This window comes from Dermochelys coriacea, chromosome 11, assembly GCF_009764565.3.
Source record: "Dermochelys coriacea isolate rDerCor1 chromosome 11, rDerCor1.pri.v4, whole genome shotgun sequence".
In the NCBI taxonomy this organism is placed as follows: Eukaryota; Metazoa; Chordata; order Testudines; family Dermochelyidae; genus Dermochelys; species Dermochelys coriacea.
In genome coordinates this window covers 50,715,376-50,735,144 of record NC_050078.2, presented here as the reverse complement: position 1 = coordinate 50,735,144, position 19,769 = coordinate 50,715,376, and the positions used below count along the sequence as shown (strand labels likewise).

At 43.3% G+C, this 19,769-nt stretch overlaps 1 protein-coding gene across 2 annotated transcripts in view; it reads right to left on the bottom strand.

The window, feature by feature from the left end:
• Positions 1 to 15,486, bottom strand: part of FAM171B (family with sequence similarity 171 member B) — a 64,502-nt gene extending 49,016 nt beyond the window's left edge. Inside the window, exon 1 of one of the 2 annotated variants that reach the window (XM_038422734.2) lies at positions 15,259 to 15,486. In XM_038422734.2, coding sequence (XP_038278662.1) covers positions 15,259 to 15,403 — 145 coding nt within the window. In that variant the 5' untranslated portion in view covers positions 15,404 to 15,486. The remainder of the gene's footprint in view (positions 1 to 15,258) is intronic. The other variant, XM_043505449.1, reaches the window with a different exon arrangement.
• Between the last annotated feature and the right edge of the window lie 4,283 nt (positions 15,487 to 19,769).

Sequence of the window (19,769 nt, the reverse complement as noted above, 5' to 3'; positions counted from 1 at the left end):
CATAACTATTTCACATTTGGGGACAATGTATACCTTCAAATCAGCGGCACTGCGATGGGTACCCGCATGGCCCCACAGTATGCCAACATTTTTATGGCTGACTTAGAATAACGCTTCCTCAGCTCTCGTCCCCTAATGCCCCTACTCTACTTGCGCTACATTGATGACATCTTCATCATCTGGACCCATGGAAAAGAAGCCCTGGAGGAATTCCACCATGATTTCAACAATTTCCATCCCACCATCAACCTCAGTCTGGACCAGTCCACACAAGAGATCCACTTCCTGGGCACTACGGTGCTAATAAGCGATGGTCACATAAACACCACCCTATATCGGAAACCTACTGACCGCTATTCCTACCAACGTGCCTCTAGCTTTCATCCAGATCACACCACACGATCCATTGTCTACAGCCAAGCTCTACGATATAACTGCATTTGCTCCAACCCCTCAGACAAGCACCTACAAGATCTATCATGCATTCCTACAACTACAATACCCACCTGCTGAAGTGAAGAAACAGATTGACAGAGCCAAAAGAGTACCCAGATGTCACCTACTACAGGACAGGCCCAACAAAGAAAATACCAGAACGCCACTAGCCATTACCTTCAGCCCCCAACTAAAACCTCTCCAACACATCATCAAGGATCTACAACCTATCCTGAAGGACGACCCATCACTCTCACAGATCTTGGGAGACAGGCCAGTCCTTGCTTACAGACAGCCCCCCAACCTGAAGCAAATACTCACCAGCTACCACACACCATACAACGGAACCACTAACCCAGGAACCTATCCTTGCAACAAAGCCCGTTGCCAACTCTGTCCACATATCTATTCAGGGGACACCATCATAGGGCCTAATCACATCAGCCACACTATCAGAGGCTCGTTCACCTGCGCATCTACCAATGTGATATATGCCATCATGTGCCAGCAATGCCCCTATGCCATGTACATTGGTCAAACTGGACAGTCTCTACGTAAAAGAATAAATGGACACAAATCAGATGTCAAGAATTATAACATTCAAAAACCAGTTGGAGAACACTTCAATCTCTCTGGTCACTCGATTACAGACCTGAGAGTGGCTATCCTTCAACAAAAAAACTTCAAAAACAGACTCCAGCGAGAAACTGCTGAATTGGAATTAATTTGCAAACTGGATACAATTAACTTAGGCTTGAATAGAGCCTGGGAGCATTGCATCATGGAAAAGGAGTACTTGTGGCACCTTAGAGACTAACAAATTTATTTGAGCATAAGCTTTCGTGAGCTACAGCTCACTTCATCGGATGCATTTGGTGGAAAATACCTTGGGGAGATTTATATACACACAAACACACAGAGAACATGAAACAATGGATTTTATCATACACACTGTAAGGAGAGTGATCACTTAAGATGAGCCATCACCAGCAGGGGGCAGGAGAAGGAGGAAAACCTTTCATGGTGACAAGCAAGGTGGGCCATTTCCAGCAGTTAACAAGAACGTCTGAGGAACAGTGGGGGGGTGGGGTAGGGGGGAGAAATAACATGGGGAAATAGTTTTAATTTGTGTAATGACTCATCCACTCCCAGGCTCTATTCAAGCCTAAGTTAATTGTATCCAGTTTGCAAATTAATTACAATTCAGCAGTCTCTCGCTGGAGTCTGTTTTTGATACATCCGATGAAGTGAGCTGTAGCTCACGAAAGCTCATGCTCAAATAAATTTGTTAGTCTCTAAAGTGCCACAAGTACTCTTTTCTTTTTGCGAATACAGACTAACGCGGCTGCTGCTCTGAAACACTGCATCATGGGAATCTCTGCTCCAGATATTAATGAACCTATGCCTGCACACACCCAGCTCAGCAATTATCAGACCAATTCTAGTAGTAAATCCTTGATTGATATCCAAAATACTGAAGCAGTCTAGCTGCATTGTGAGCCCCCTGGAAGAAAACACCACCCATAGCCAAGAGTGATCAGCTCCTATTGTCTAGCCTAAAGAAAACTCTTAAGTCATCAGTTTACGCATGAACAAATCTAGTGTTTTCCCTTGAACCACTGTATTTTCTCTACAAAAACCCCTACCTATGCCCAAGTAAGTGTTCTGATGCTTAGATCCAAACTGTGCATGAGTTCCGCTAGGAATCCATCTTCTCTTGACTGATCGTGCTGGGGGCTCTGCCTGTCTCCAGCACTCAGGACCCTGAGCTACCACCATCACCTGGGAACCCCGACCAGTTCAAGCCTCATGGAGTTGGTGAGATCCCCCTCTTTCTCTCTCTCTGTTTTCCTTTCTACCTTAGGTATTAACCTTTAATAATGTATGCTATGTTGGTTTATCCCTCCTTGTGTAGTTATCACTATTATTCAATAAATAACTTTTATGGTTAAGCTGGTTGCTTCTCTCTCTCTCTCTCTGCACTTTACTCTTTTGGAGTTTAGCTTCCCCCATTTACTCTGCAGCAACGCCTCTTTTACTTAAGCTAAAGATCCTTGTAGCGCCCTAAAATACTGTGGGGTTTGCTCATCAAGTGGGTTACTACCCGTACAATTGTGATGTGAAAGTGGGATAGGAACATGTTAAACCTGTGGCACATAAGAGGGTGGGGGTCAGGTGAAAGTGTTGCTCAGTCCACCCTATTGAGACCAGGAGCATATAAGGATGACAGCTTGAAGGTGCTGCTTAACCCAGCCCATTGAGTACAAGGACATATAAGGGGATCAGCTTGAGAATGCTGATTGACCCGGTCCTCTCAGACTTGCTCTGTTAGTGTGTGTGTGCCCGTATGTTCATCTAGTTCTAGGGCTGGAGGAACCCAGTCCCGGGGAACCTAGGTCCTGCAGAATAGCTCCACTGGGAGAGGACTTGCAGAAGAAAGGAGCAGCGCTCCATATGAATACACAAGTGAAACAAGCAGTACATTAACAGAATTACAGAACCCCCCCTCCCCTCCAAAGAGTAACCCTAATAAATGACCATGCCCCAAAGTAACCGGCATATCTGGTAACGGAAGGTTTCCTCTACTAACAACTAATTCAGAGATATAAAACACTGCAGATCCCTGATGGCACCAATCAACAGCAGTATTACAAATCCTGACACTACCCTCTTTCAGACTTACAGCAATTGTCGTAGAAGCTGACATATTGGTTGGCCACTGATGATTTAGTACCTGCCAACATCTTACTAAAAATTAGCAGAAACTACAACCATTTGGCTACATTCATGTATTGCCATCTGACAAACTAAACTCTTCAGGGCTGAATCAGAGGTTCCATTTCCCAATTCCGCACTCTAACCACTCAACACTTCTTCCCCCCAATTACCTCCTTGCTCTTCACTGAGGAAATTAATGCCAATTTGGGCTTCTTGAATCACATTGGAACACTGGTGCTAATACTGTTCAGTATGATGGTCCTCAAACTTTCAATACAATTGAATTGTTTATAATAATTCTCCTTTCTTTCTCCACTCACTACTTCACTGTCACAGATTGCTTACATCTCCTACCAACTTTCCCTTCTCAAATATTGATTTTTTGTTTCAGTTTTTGGGCTTACCTTTCCCATGATTGCTCCTGACAGCTGAGCAATCACCCTTCATGAAACACACAGAAAATAAGCCTCCCTCCACATATATTTCCTCTTCTCCATTATATGTTCCCGTCTCATATTCCACCTGTCATATCACCTCTCAATTTCTTCCCTAACTTAGTTTCATAACATCTTATTTCGTTCCTTTATTGCACTATTTTCCTGTCTCCAGTCTACTAGGTTTTATAGTTTCATCCAATCTCTTCCTGTGCTGTGCTACTATACAGCTAAATTCAGTGCCTTGCATAATGACAGGTTTCAAAGTAGCAGCCGTGTTAGTCTGTATACAGACTAACACGGCTGCTACTCTGAAACCTGTGCTACTATAGTCACCGACAATTTTCTTCTCTTGCCATTTCTAATAACTGAGTGCTCTGAACACGGGTCCTGAATAAATGGAAAACCACTATATATAAAATTGTGTTTCCCCCCTCTACTTACTTAAGAAACTAGAACTAAAAATGCCAGCAAGAATCATATTTTAGAGAATAGCAATGAGCTTCCACACAACAATGTGCGCTCAGAACTTGTTTCTAGAGGCAGCAGGGGTTAGTACCTTGCATTGTGTTCAATGACATCTTCTGTCTGGGGTGAGAACTGTACCAAACTTTAGTAATTCCACTTGAAACCAGGTGCAGATTTGCCAAAAGGTTCATGTTATTTATCTGGAAATTCATATTTCATTTATCTTCAACTGCCTTGGCACCCTACATTCCTAAATGCTACACAAAAACAAAACACTAGCCTTTTAACTGAGGGCTGCAAGGCACCCTTCCCCACCCCATAATAAATTTAAAAAACCCACAATTCCTGATTTAATCAGTAATCTTTCAAAGGCTTGAATATATAAGTCTTATCACACTGCACCCGGACACTGGCTAAACTCTGGCTCCAATGACCCTCTGCTGAAAAAGCCAAGCTGCCAGTGGAAAGTTTAACCCCAGAAATGACAGCAAGAGACACTGGATCTTAATTTCTGTGATAGGAATTATGCCGGCTGGCCGCATCAATAGTCCCTAATTTGACAGCCCTGACCTTATGAGCAAGGCCCCATGTCCTATGCAATTATGCAGCCAGGAAAACGGCTGCACAATTTCCTTCTTTCTACAGATGCTGAATAATTCCCCCATGCCTCACTCCTCAGCCCCACACTTCTTGCTGTGGGCTGTGTAGACATACCCTAGAGGACCAGGCAGGGTCACAACGCGAGAGATTCAAAACAAAAGGTCCCATTACAGACAACAACATGCCAGCAGCTCCCTCATTTATACTGAAGGACCCTGGCTCGAGTGCCTCTGCTGAGCTGAACTGCAGCAGTATGTAATAGGGAGAGAAGTGATTTTTACATTGCTTCAAGGACCTTCGTGGAGAGCATATGAATGTAGCACTCCTCTACATAAACATTTGGAAAGGGAGAGACCTCAGAATTAATGCAACCCAGATAGATGTATATAGTGATAACCAAACATATTATAAATATACAAGCTTAATATTTATGTCAAGTTTTATATCTTCAAAGCATTATCGATGCACTGATTAAACCTCACATAAGCCCTGTGCATTATTTTCACTTGGAATTATTTTCCTCACTTTTTGACTGGAGAAACTGAGGCATGGCAAAGTTAAATGACTAGCATAGTGACACAGTATGGTCTTGGGCTGACAGCTGGCCCTTGAGCCCAGAGGGAGCTGAAGAAGGGATACATTTTTCATGTGTTCCCCAGATGCAATTAAAAAGTTATTTGTAAAGTTGTAAGACTGACTGCTGGCAGAACATGCCTGCTACTTATCTGAATAGTTGTAATCGAAGGTGTCCAAAAATTACTTAGATGAAAAACAGTCTTTTATTAAATTATACCTCTTTTGAAATGTTCCAGTTTTTCAATGAAAATTCATTTTAATGATTTTTTTTCAAAGTTTTAAATTTTTTTGTTGTTGTTGCTAAAAATATCTAACATTTTCTGACTAGCTCTAATTGTAATCGTATCTCACTACACATTGCTCAAGGAGATGGTTAAGAGAGAGACCCAGGTCATTTACACAAAGACCTTTAAGAAACCAATCCGAAGAGAGATCTGTCCTTTTGAGAATGTACTACCAATTTTTTTCAAAATATTTAATTTGGGAATATAAGGATGGCCTGACAGGGTGGGACTGTGGAGGGAAAGCCGGAGCAGGAGCCCAGAACAAACTATGGAGGCAAACAGAATGGCTGTAGAGTTGAGCTGCCATATAGGAAGCAGCAATCTGTGGGTAGATACACAGTCAATTCAATAAGATTTTGTTGGTATGACAAGCAGGCTGGTTTGATTTAAATCAGCCAGCAAGAAACCTGATTTTAATCATAGTTTGCAATTGAATTTTCAATTATTTTCCTAAAGAAAGGTTGATTCTCATTGGTTGATAATCATTAAATCGTGCTGATTTGCAATCTAGTACTTCTTTTTGCTAACCAGAAGGATACAATATATTGATACACATTTGTTTCAGCAATTACATAGCTTAACATATATTTATTCAGATTCTTAATTTTTACTTTTTTATTATGTTAGAAAATGGTGAACGATGTGTTACTATTTACTAGATTTGTGTCAAACTATTTGGATGGAAATAGGAATTAAATTAAAAACGCACAAATGCATTTTAAATTTAGTTTTACTGAACTGTTAAAAAAAACAAGTGTGCTGGACACGTAAGGGGAAAAAAAGTTAATCAAAACATGTTTTAAATTTAAAACTAACCGATTTATTAATCAAAGGAGGTATTCTCTGTAGTTAGTGAATTGAAATTATTGTTTCTGGTCACCCTTTAGAACTAGTAGAGCACATCCTCTCCCACCTAACTTGCATTCATAGATTGGAAAGGAAAAACAAGCTTTCCTACCTCTGCAACTTCCAATGAGAGTCTCAGTTCTGAATGAACTAGTCTGCAAAAAAACTGTCAAAAGCTAGTTTAGAACTTCAGAAAACACTGGTTCTAGTTGCTTATCCAGTAACTTCCATCAGTTCAGTAGTTTGACTTGCTTTAAAACTCTGGCAACAAATATGGACTGTTTAATGTTATTTTTGTATAATTTAAATTTAAATAGATTCTAATACACTTAGGCCTTAACATCAGTTATCATAAGTCCATTTAAAATTTAATTTGAAATTATTTTTAAAAACAAAAGGTATTTAAATTTAAAAAAAATCTCATATAAATCAAAAAGACTTTGTGATGCATGGCTAAAAAGGGTTACAGACCCCGCAAAATAAATGGCGCAAATTCAACCCTTAAAGACAAGTGGAAAGATAATGTTTGTGGTTTTGCATATTTACATGTATATGGGTAATGGTGAACAATGTAATCAACATCCTAGCATTTAAATGAATTGTAAATATGGGCTCACTCTGTAGTCATCTCTCTTTGAAATGTATAGCAAATCACCTGTGCATGGTGCAGGAACAAGCCAATCGCCATATGTTAATCCTATAGCAAAGTACAGGTGATGGATCTCCTTCAAAGTTATCCTAATTATCTTTTGTTCCCAAGGAAATCCCAACTTGTCAAAAAGGACATGAAATTGTAGAAAATGTCCTTGGGTCCCAATTCTGTCATCTCAGATCTCCTTGAGACTTCATACAGGGGAAGCTTGGGCATAAGGACTGAGATCCCAGTCCTAAATTGGAACACCCTGCAATGACTTCAGACTATAACGTATGAACTATTTCTGAAAGAACTCTTTGCAACTACAAAGCTCACCATCTCTGCTATGAGTCTGAACCTCAATGAGCTGAACTCATGTCCGTATGCATATTAATCTTTTAACCATACTCTCTCTCTCTGCTTTTTTAAATAAATTTTAGTTTAGTTAATAAGAATTATCTGTAGCGTGTATTTGGGTAAGATCTGAAACATTAATTAACCTGGGAGGTAATGTGTCCAATCCTTTGGGATTGGTAGAACCTTTTCTTTTTTATGATGAAATAAGATTTTCAGAAATCATCATATTTGACTTAGGTACCTGGATGCAGGCCTGAGGCTGGATCACTTTAAGGGAACTGTGTTGTTTGCCTCCTGAATAACCAGTGAGGTAATTAAGAAGCTATTTTATGCTGGTTTAGTAAATCTAAGTATTGGAAAATCCACCAGCTTTTTGGTGATTGTCTGCCCCATTCTATACAGTTCATCCTAATTGAGTGACCTCAGCTGGCCCCCACTAGGACCCTGGTCACAGACTTATTTTTTAAAAAAAATCAATTAGATTTATCCACCTGCTGACAAGCTATACACGTGTTTCCAAAGTGTAAGAAAAAGATGGATCCCTTTTCAGATATTTCTCAGAGTCAGACTGGACCCATCCTAGAAAGGGGTGGACACTGTGTTTGGAGTTTGATCCCCAGTCCATTTGTTGTTACTGTCCATTCCTGAACCAGAAGTAGATTGCTATGCCACGCAATGCCATCTTTTTTTTTTTTTTCCTTCCAGGCTCAGCCACGGTTTTTTATTCATCAATTGTCGATGAGATGTCTTACGAATCCTGACCTTTGGAAGGAATGTCTTTCTTGTGCTTCCTTGTATCTGGGACACTGGAGTACGAAGTGTTGCTTTATTTCAATATTTCCTCTGCCACATTGGTTCCTCTCTGGATTTAAATGATTTTGTGCCTCCCAAATTTCTCCTCTAATTACTGATCACTGACTTGATTTTTAGTGAGAGTCTGCTGTGGTGATGTAATGTGATGGTTCTGTGCAGGTGTCTAACAGTCAAGCTTGTGGTTACCTTTTGATTTACTCTCCCAAGTGACTCATAAATTAGTGTGATAGATGCTGTTCTAACAATGAGTATTTTTGGTTTTGATAGCTTGCTCCAGTGGTCAGGAGGTTCGAGTTGTTGAGCCTTAGGAATTATGACAAGTAGGAATGCACTGCGTTTTCATTTGAATCTATTTTTTGATTTTGTGGTGGAAGGAGTATTTACCACTTTGGTTGAGATATCACTAGAAGCTGAATATTGTTTTCTACATGTTAATTAGTTGAGGGAATTGGCTCAGTTCTGCTTTGGCCCGCCTCTCTCCCTGGGCTTCAGAGCCTCAGTGCAACTTCGAAGCACTGTTTACACAGCTATTTTTAGAGTGCAAGCCCCACTAGCTCAAGTCTGTAGACTGGTCTGCAATGCTCAGTTCTGTAGCTTGTGTAGAGGCACTGTTAGAGCCCAAATTTCTTGTCTTGCAGTGTTACTGGAAGGTTCTTTCTTTTTAACTCTCTGCTCTAAGGCTGAGGGGCAGTGGGGATGGCCTGCAGTGGACAGACATATGGCCAGTCCTTTGTTTGTTCATTCTGTGATTTCTCATGAATGGGGTAGGCACACATAACTGGATGGGTGCCTGTAGTTGATTTTTGAAAGCTGAACAAACTAATAACAGTTAAAGTATGTTAAAAGAACATTTTTTAGACTGCAAAGTCAAGCAATCAAAACTTAGAGCCAGAATTAAGGTTACCTGTGCAACCTCAGTTCACCCCCCAACCCACCTTGTGCAATATGAGATAGTCTTTAAATACAGTATCACATACTATTATTTTCCCCACAGGAGCCCTCATTTATTGCACAGAATAAGACCATGCTGTGGGGATGAGACAGATATTTATTTTTATCCTTATCATTCAATTAGTGGCCCGACTCATTTACTGCACACCATCCAAAGTCTGTATTTTACAGAATTATTCATTTTCTCAACATCTTCAAAGTAACGGAGTGCCTCACAAACATTAATTAATTTACCTCCATATTTGCCTTGCAAGGTAAGAAATTATCCCCAATTTACAAATGGGGAAACTGAGATAAATATTTGCCTGAGATCAAAGCCATGGGTAGAACTCTCAGTCCTGTGCTCATTCCTCCAGACCTCACTTCCTTTCTGACAGAGATGTTGAGCATTCACAGCTCCCACTGACTTCAGTTGCAGCATTCAGCATTTCTACAGATCTGACCCCAGGTGTCTCAAGCTGGGCACACAGAAAATGAGGAATACACAAAATCTTTGGAGCAGAGACAATCTTTCTGGTCTGTATTTGTACAGCACCGAGGAGAGTCCTGGTCTATTACTCGGGCTTCTAGGTGTTACTGCAATTGAAATAAATAATATTATGAGTGGCCATCTGCCAAAATAATGGTTCAAGTGGCGAACTCAGCATCCCATAGGAAATCTGTGACAGAAGGAGAGAGATAAGCCATAAGCTCCATCCCTCTCTCTTCCTGTTAGGCCTGTGACTTGTTCTCTACACATCTTCTAACTTATAGAGAAAATGAGGGAGGAACCCTACAAACAGCCTCATTCACTACATAACCCTTATTGATTCCCTGAATACTACTCATCCTGTGCACACTGCAGCAATATGAACATACGTTTACCATAGTTCTTTAATGCAATTCTCTAGGTTTTTTTTAAACAGGAAAAAAGTAAAATACAAATTATATTATACACAACCATACATTTGTATGGTGAGCTTAAACACAAATGGAAGCTTACAAGAAGTGGAAACTTGGACAGATGACTAGGGAGGAGTATAAAAACATTGCTCGAGCATGCAGGGGTAATCAAGAAGGCCAAAGCACAATTTGAGTTGCAGCTAGCAAGGGATGTGAAAGGTAACAAGGAGGGTTTCTACAGGTATGTTAGCAACAAGAAGGTGGCCAAGGAAAGTGTGGGACCCTTACTGAATGGGGGAGGCAACCTAGTGACGTCAATGGGTAGTGATCAAGGGCTCAATGTCTAGTTGGCAGCCAGTATCAAGCAGAGTGCCTCAGGAGTTGATCTGGGGCCGGTTTTGTTCAACATCTTCATTAATAATCTGGATGATGGGATGGATTGCACCCTCAGCAAGTTCACAAATGACACTAAACTGAGAGGGTAGGTAGATATGCTGGAGGGTAGCGATAGGGTCCAGAGTGACCTAGACCAGGGGTGGCCAACCTGAGCCTGAGAAGGAGCCAGAATTTACCAATGTATGTTGCCAAAGAGCCACAGTAATATGTCAGCAGCCCCCCATCAGCTCCTCCACCCCCATCCAAGCACCTTCTACCCACCAGCAGCCTCGCCGATCAGCTTCTCCTGCTCCCTCCCTGCATTTCCCAATTAGCTGTTTTGTGGGGTGCAGGAGGCTCGGGGCGGAGGAGCGAGGACACTGCAGGCTCAGGGGATGGGCGGGAAGGGGTAGAGTGAGGGCAGGGCCTGTGGCAGAGCCAGGGGTTGAGCAGTGAGTACCCCTGGGCACATTGGAAAGTTGGTGCCTGTAGCTCCAACCCTGAAGTCATGCCTATACCAGGAGCCGCATATTAACTTCTGAAGAGCCGCACGTGACTCTGGAGCCACAGGTTGGTCACCCCTGACCTAGACAAATTGGACTATTGGGCCAAAAGAAATCTGATGAGGTTCAACAAGGACAAGTGCAGAGTCCTACACTCGGGATGGAAGAATCCCATGCACTGCTACAGGCTGGGGACTGACTGGCTACGCAGCAGTTCTGCAAAAAAGGACCTGGATATTACAGTGGACGAGAAGCTGGATATGAGTCAGCAGTGTGCCCTTGTTGCCAAGAAGGCCAACGGCATATTGGGCTGCATTAGTAGGAGCACTGCCAGCAGATCGAAGGAAGTGATTATTCCCCTCTATTCGGCACTGGTGAGGCCACATCTGGAGTATTGTGTCCAGTTTTGGGCCCCCAACTACAGAAAGGATGTGGACAAATTGGAGAGAGTCCAGTAGAGGACAACAAAAATGATTAGGGGGTTGGGGCACATGACTTACGAGGAAAGGCTGAAGGAAACTGGGCTGACTTAGTCTTCAGAAGAGTGAGGGGGAATTTGATAGTAGCCTTCAACTACAAGAAGGGGGGTCCCAGAAAAGATGGAGCGAAGCTATTCTCAGTGGCGGCAGATGACAGAACAAGGACCAATGGTCTCAAGTTGCAGTGGGGAAGGTCTAGGTTGGATAGTAGGAAAAAACTATTTTACTAGGAGGGTGGTGAAGCACTGGAAGGGGTTACCTAAGGGGGTGGTGGAATCTGCATCCTTAGAGGTTTTTAAGGCCCAGCTTGACTAAGGCTTGGCTGGGATGATTTAGTTGGGGGTTGGTACTGCTTTGAGCAGGGGGTTGGACTAGATGACCTCCCAAGGTCTCTTCCAACCCTAATCTTCTATGATTCCCAATGCCTCCTTTATGTCGCATCAATAGAATCTGAACCCTGAAACTGGAGCACTACAACTCAGGCTTTGACCACTTGAGCTACCAGACTAAATATTTCAATAAAAGGCTGTTGTGCTAGAGGACAATGGGCCTCTTGAGCCACATGCTTAACCTGGAGCGGTGGTGATGGCGAGGCGGGGGTGGGGGAGGGGGGGTGTAAAGTAGAACCCTATCCAACTCTCTCGTTCAGGAGTCTGGGGAAGCTCCTTCCTCCTTTGGTGGAAGGGTGACCAGGGCAACATGATGGGTTGGAGAACACAGCCAAGTCCAGCCCAGTTCTCTACCTCCTGGAAAGACTGTCTGCTCCTGGGGTTCCCAGCGCAGTGTGTGCTCCTACTGCAGCAGCATGAGGCCCGTGCTTTAGAACGTTCATGTTCAGTTATTCTGCTGCTTGGACATTGCTGGTAATGGAAGGGACAGAAGGAAAATTACCATTTTCAGCAGCCGATAATTCAGCTAAATCTGAACAGAATTTCATAGGACAAAGAAAAGATTTATTTCTGGCCCCAAGGCTTTCTTCTTATTGAATTTCAATGGCTCATTGTGAACAATTAAGGTGTTCGAGAATCTTGAAAAAATGTCACAAATGTTATGATAAATAAATCTTACGACAGACAACCTAAATATAAAGCTGGCTACCAAACTGCCTAATTCTCATGTAAAGAATGATAGTTTAGTCACAGCTATTTAAAGGCAATATATGGTTACATAAATTGGACCAAGATCATTTCTAAAACAGACAACTGGAACAGTAGCTGAAGACTGAGATTCACACTAACAGAGCTGTGAATGGTTTCAGAGTAGCAGCTGTGTTAGTCTGTATTCGCAAAAAGAAAAGGAGTACTTGTGGCACCTTAGAGACTAACAAATTTATTAGAGCATAAGCTTTCGTGAGCTATAGCTCACTTTAAACAGTACCTAGTCAGTGCATTCAATCACTTTGATGAATGTTAGTTGGCTTGGACTGTCAACAGGAAATGTGTACCAAACTGCGTTAGGCCTTTTTTTTTTTTTTTTTTTTTTTTTAAAGCTCAGCCATCAAGAATTTTTATTTAAAATAAAACCAAATAGAATAAGCTAAGAATGTGGTGTCATTTATTTTTCTGTGAGTGACTTGACAGAAAAATAAATATCTTATAAATAAAAAGTTTACCACACAAACCAGTAATGTTGACACAGTCTTTTAACTTGGGCTAGGATGAATAGTAAATATTTTCCACTAAAAATTGGGAGGGAAAATACAGGAATTTTTGTTTTTCTTCTAAAGCTAAATGACAACAATGCAGTTTTCAGTTCCCACATCTTAGCCTTTTTTTCCCTTTACCTACATTAAAAGGTTTCTGAAAAACAAAAATGTTTTGATTTTCTGTAGAAAAACAAATGTGTGGCATCAAAAAATTTTTTTTCAAACCTCTCTCTCTCAAGCTTTCCTGGTATTCGTTTAATTATTTTATTAGCGATGTAGATGGAAAAGGAACAAATCCCCAGATCTACAACAACTATGAACTGTATTCATGTTCAAAATAAACTTTTTCCTTTCTGTATGCATGTTCTAGTGGTTATAAAATAAGCGTTTCCAGCTCTACAAAAAGAAAAGGAGTACTTGTGGCACCTTAGAGACTAACAAATTTATTTGAACATCAGCTTTCGTGAGCTACAGCTCACTTCAGCTCTACAATTGATCTGTACAATCAGTTCAACACTGACATACTTCAGATGGCCTTCATTTCAGCAAAGCACTTAAGCACATGCGTAAATTTAAAGATATAGTTAGGTCTCCTAGGCAGTATTCAGTGCCTGAATGGACTGAACTGAAATGAAGCTAAATCAGTGCTTATTTGCCAAAATGAGGCTATGATAACATAAAGGCTTAAATAACGTTTGGAAACATTTTGAAATCCTTGTAATATTGACTTTCATCTAAGTACAAATTTTTTTAGGCTGATTTCAGAAAACAGATGTGTGGAAAAAAAGTCTTTTAATCAGAAATATTTTTTTAAAACCGTATTGACTGGTTCCCTGATTCTGCACCTGGGTCTATCTACATGGATTCAATTGCAGGATTGAGACCTTCATTTGTGAAATAACTACATTGTTCTACATTCACAATTGTTGGGAAAATTAACAGATTTTCTTGTTCCACAGAGCGCATGTGAAAACAAATGAGCTCACAGACTTTGCCACTCATTTGAGAGATTTAAGAAGCCTACAAATGCCTCATCCATTGAATTAATCTAGAGATTACCGCCTGCATACAGTAATTCACCAAGGCACACTTTCCTGAACAGCATTATCCAGTCACTTAACGGACCATTTCCTGCTATCAATAGGTCAAAGCAACCACATAGCTGAAGGGGTACATTCCTCCCTCCCACCCTGCAACAACATGTTATAACAGGTTTCAGAGTAGCAGCTGTGTTAGTCTGTATTCGCAAAAAAGGAGGACTTGTGGCACCTTAAGGTGCCACAAGTCCTCCTTTTCTTTTTTGCCAACATGTTATAGTATCCGCGCAGTAAAGAGATCCAGCGATAGCAAAAATGGATTCTGTTTAGGTGTTAGGAACTAATACGGATCTACTACCTGCTTCCCTAAAACCACATTTTTCGGGCTTCTGAAAAATGAAACGTTCCATTCTTTGCGTAAGCCACTTGCAGCTGTATTTTCACAAATTCAGTCATCACTGAGGTGTCGTAGATTTCAGCCAGCAGCCTGTGTTGGCCAGGAGTGCTAACACAAGCAGTTTAAAACGATGCTGAACCTGCCTCAATCCCAATCCCAATCCCAATCCCAATCCCGTTTGTCGCACGGCGCAGGATGAACACACCAGGCCGGGGTGGAGGGGCATAAAGACCACCGGGACACGTAATCTCTCCCAAGCCACGCAGAAACCTAGATGTATCTTAGGGAGACTAATCATGACGCCTTCTTTTCCACTCCCACAAAAATACCGTGTCACCCTTCCCTGGGGACCAGTTCTGTTTTTCAGACAAGAAAAAGCTGGGCAAGGGCCTTTTCAGCTCCGGGTGCTGGGACAGCGGCGAAGAAAGGTCCGTTCCGAGGATCCCAAGGGCTCTGCCTCCGGGCGAGCCCCAAGGCGGGCAGCTGCTGCAGTGAGCGGCCGGGCCGGGGCGGGCCGGCGAGCTGGGAGAAGGGGGCTGGAGGGGGGAGGAAGAGCGGCTCCTTCCAGGCGACTTCACGTGCCCCCGAGCCACGAAAGAGGCTTCGCCGGACACGCAGCGGCCACGACCCTGCCCCAGCGACCCGCTGCGCGCAGCACATGTCCGGGCAGCCCCCGGGGGCTCTGCAGGGGAGCGGGGCAACCTCCGGGGGTAGGGGCGAGCGCCCGGCCGCGCACCGGGAGGGCAGGTCCGCTCCCGGGCCAGCGCCGGGGCAGGTGCCGGGGGGGGGGGGTGCGAAGCCGCGGGGGGTTGCGGGGACGGTACCTGCAGTGGCCGCGGAGGGTGCCCCGGGGCGGCTGCGGCTCAGCTCGGCGCGGCCGGTGGCGGCGGGGACCAGCCGCCCCCGGAGCAGCAGCGCGGCCGCCAGCCCCAGCAGCAGCGAGGGGAAGCGCCCGCACCGCCCCGGCATGGCCAGCGGGCAGCGGAGGCATAGTGCGGGCGAGGCGGCGGAGGCTGGGGCGGCTGCCGGAGGAGGATGGCGGGGCGGGAGGCGGCCCGCGCCCCCTGCAGCGACACACGTGACGGAGGAGGGGGGGGCGCGGCGCGGCGCGGCGCGGCGCGGCTCGCCCCCCCCCCCGCGGGCTCGCCCGGCCGCCGCGCGGGAGCTGAAGCCGGGCAGAGTCTGGCTGGCAGCGGGGCTGCGTTGCCAGGGCCCTGCTCCAGCCCCGGCGCCTGTCACAGCGAGCGGGGGAGGTGCTAAAACATCCGCGCGCGGGGGGGGGGGGGACGACGACAGCGCAGTGGCCCCGTGCAACGTAGGGAAGCCGGGATCTCCCTGAGCCCGCTCAGATACCTGCCCCGCCCCGCCCCTGTTAAACCCCCGGGGGGGCCCCCCCCGGGCCTGCCCTCCGCCGCTGAGCTCATCCCCGCTCAGCTCGACGCTGCCTGAGAGCCTGAGTCTCCCCCCCGCCCCCTTTGCTCCCACTCAGGGGGACCCCTGGCCCCCCCACCGGGCCCTGCTCAGCTCTAAGCCAGGCACCCTCAGGCGGCTACGTCGTTTGGCGTTACAGCCAGGCTTGCGGCTCGGGGGGGTTTCTTCAAGGCGCGGCTCCGGGAAGCGAGGGACGAAGGGAGCCGCTCAGCTTTAGTTTAAAAATGTTGTCTAGGCCTCACGCGTGGGTGGGGGGGGGGGGGCTTGCAAAGGTGAAATCAAGCCTATCCTAAAACGTAGGGCAAACAGCAGGCCAATAAACCAAAGCCAGAGCTGGGTGAGGGTCTTAAAGACACATCGCGTGAGTTTCACACCAGGCGCATGCTTTGTGAAAACTGGAGGTTGGGAAGAGGGCAAGTCTTTCCTCCTAAAGTTACATCTCTCCCAGTCATTTCCGGCCCCGGGAATCCTACCCTGCTTTTTAGATCATACCTGCTATACAGCATCTTGTACAATGAAGAGACTTTTTTTTGACACTTAATGCCAAGCACGCACTAAGACTAAAATGTAGTCATAGAATTGTAAGTCTGGAAGGGACCTCCAAGGGCCTTGTGGTCCAGCACCCGCCCCTGAAGGTAGGACTAAGTATTATCTATTTAATAAAAATATTGGACTTTTTTTAAAAATCTATCAACCAACCCATTTCCAGGGCACCTATGTTATGGAATTCATGCATCCGCTGAAGGGAGCTGTAGCTCACGAAAGCTTATGCTCAAATAAATTTGTTAGTCTCTAAGGTGCCACAAGTCCTCCTGTTCTTTTTGTGGATACAGACTAACAGGGCTGCTACTCTGAAACCAGAAATTTACAGTTGTACTGGACCTCATCTAAACTCTGGAATAGCTTAAGCTACTGGTGGCCAGGTAATGGTAGCTCCACCATTTCAAACCCCTAAGGCCTTGATACTGCAAACACACATGCTTAACTTTAAGCATGTGAATAGTCCCATTGGTTTCAATGGAGCTATTTACATGCTTAAAGTTAAAACATGTTCATGTCTGCAGCATTCTACTGGAAATGTAGACAAGTGCAAATTGGAGTTTGTGTTGAAATTAATAAATTATGGTCCCCAATCCTGCAGTTGACTACATGGAGGTGGGCTGCTGGAAACGTGTGGGGCACAACAGTCCACTTGCCTGCAGTTCATACAACTGGGGCCTAAATACACAGTAGAAAAAGGTACGGGGTGAAGTCCTGGCCCTATTGAGGTGAATGGGAGTTTTGCCATTAACTTCAGTGATGCCAGAATTTCACCCATTGTATGGGCAGGATCAGTGCTCTCCGAAGTTTATATATTACATTTCATCTTAAAACTTCACCAAAAAAGTAATTCTGAACTGTGAGTGCAGGGTTGCTTTTTTTAAAAAAAATGCCATACTATAATTTTACAATTATTATTTCCCCTTCAATAAGCAACAGATTAGCCAAATATAGTAGGTTGTAGGGAGATATGGACGTGTCCTTATCTCAGAAACTTCCATAGTGGGGGAGTAAGAGGGAGAAATATCTGCACAATTGTGCAACAATGAAAGATTTCCCAAACCTAAAAGGGAACTATCAGGTTAAAAATCTTTACACGTTATCAAAACTAAAAGAATTTTCAAAATCTAATTTACTTTTTCTTATTTAATTACTTTAATGTCATTCTCTACAGAACAGTGTAATTAATTCATTGTAATCAATAATGACTTCATAGAGATGAAGGGTTGAAGGAATAAAAATCTAATTTAATTTTAACCAGGGGCGCTGATGGTTTACTGCCACTCCTTTTGGACCTGGAAAATAGACAATTAGTTTGACTCTCCAGATCTCATGCTCTAGTCTAATATAATGAAGCCCCACTAATAACTACTTGCTGAATCCAGATGAGCAGGCATGTGGGAAAATAGGCGTCTCTCTGCGCCTTAGTCTGCTCCCTTATGATTTCAAATGTTTTTTCACCTTTCCTCAGGAATGGTTGGATTAAATGTGGCATCCCTGCATAGAGTGATGTAAAGATGGGGAACATGGGTCTCTAAAAGACTTCCTAGTTCTGTCTGCTACCTGCTTCCCCCTTTGAGCTGATGACTGATGAAAGATTATATGGCCCTGGGAAAATGGTTGGATCCCTTAAGTGTTCATTTCCAAATGTTCTAATATTTGGATTTTTTAATTGTTTTAATATTTGGGCTTTAAAAAAAGTATTGATTTTTTTAAAAAAATAAGTTATTTTGGGTATTGGTTGGACCCATTCTCCACCTTAAACTTTTTAAACTAAGCTTTTGGTTTATTAACATGCAATAATTAGTTATGTACAAAAATTATTAAATGAATGCTGAAAGACAAAAATGGTTGTTGGAGATGATAGATGGCTTCCAAAGGGGAATAATATTATATTTAGATGAATTATTGAGGTGGAACTACCTCTGACATATCTACAATTGTTCATTTACAAAAAAAATTGTATCAGACTTATCTTTTTCTCACCAACCTTGCAAAGATATGAAAGCCAATAATAAAAAATTTGTTTCACTTACCTGAATACTACTTTTCTCTGAGGTATTACGTCTGACAGTCCCTTTTAGGGAGTAGCTCCTGCAGTCTTCAGAGGTCTCCCTCAACTACTGCTTAAATTTCAGAAATGATAGTAATTCATCAGTCTTCAAAAGGTTGCAGTAGATGAAACTCAAGTTCAGGGCCTGGGTAAAAATGTAGCTGTTTCTATAGTAGGGGGAAGGCGAAATGTTACAGATATTCTGAAGGAAGAAGAAGAATTGGCAAGATTTAAAAACTGCCTGGATGTGAAGATCTAGAGAGAGGGTTTTTGTGCTGTTTTAATGGTGGCCCCTCATTTTGGTCTTTGTCTCACAGGATAAAAATGGTGGCTACGTATCAGCTGTCCATCTTGTCCAGTGTCCTTTCTCCTCTAACTTAAAGCGATTTTTCTTTAGCTCAAAAATATGCAATAACTTTGCTTCTGGAGCAAAAGACCTCATTTATGTTCCTGCTGTTGCCAAGAGGTATCATATGGAGCGTATTGACATTATTGTAAATATTGTATTGTAATATTGTAAACAATTTTGCACATCTTTCTTAGTCTCCTTTTATGGTTTTCTCCAGTTAGTATCCAACCCACTATTTGTTTTGGTAATTTGATATTAGTCAGGCAGGCAGTCCTCACTTACAGACAGCCCCCAACCTGAAGCAAATATTCACCAGCAACCACACACACCACACAACAAAAACACTAACCCAGGAACCTATCCTTGCAACAAAGCCTGTTGCCAACTCTGCCCACAGATCTATTCAAGGGACACCCTCCTAGGACCTAATCACATCAGCCACTCATTCATCTGCACATCTACCAATGTGATATATGTCATCATTTGCCAACAATGCCCCTCTCCTATGTACATTGGCCACACCAGACAATCTCTACGCGAAAGAATAAATGGACACAAATCAGACGTCAAGAATTATAACATTCAAAAACCAGTCAGAGAACACTTTAACCTCCCGGGTCACTCAATTTCAGACCTAAAAGTCACAATTCTCCAACAAAAAAAACTTCAGAAACAGACTCCAACAAGATACTGCAGAATTGGAATTAATTTGCAAACTGGACACCATTAAATTAGGCTTGAATAAAGACTGGGAGTGGATGGATCGTTACACAAAGTAAAAACTATTTCCCCATGCTAATTCCCCCCCCCACACACACTGTTACTCTCACCTTCTTCTCAACTGTTTGAAATGGGCCATCCTGATTATCACTACAAAAGGTTTTTTCCTCCTTCTGATAATAGCCCACCTTAATTGGTCTTGTTACAGTTGGTATGGCAACACCCATTTTTTCATGTTCCCT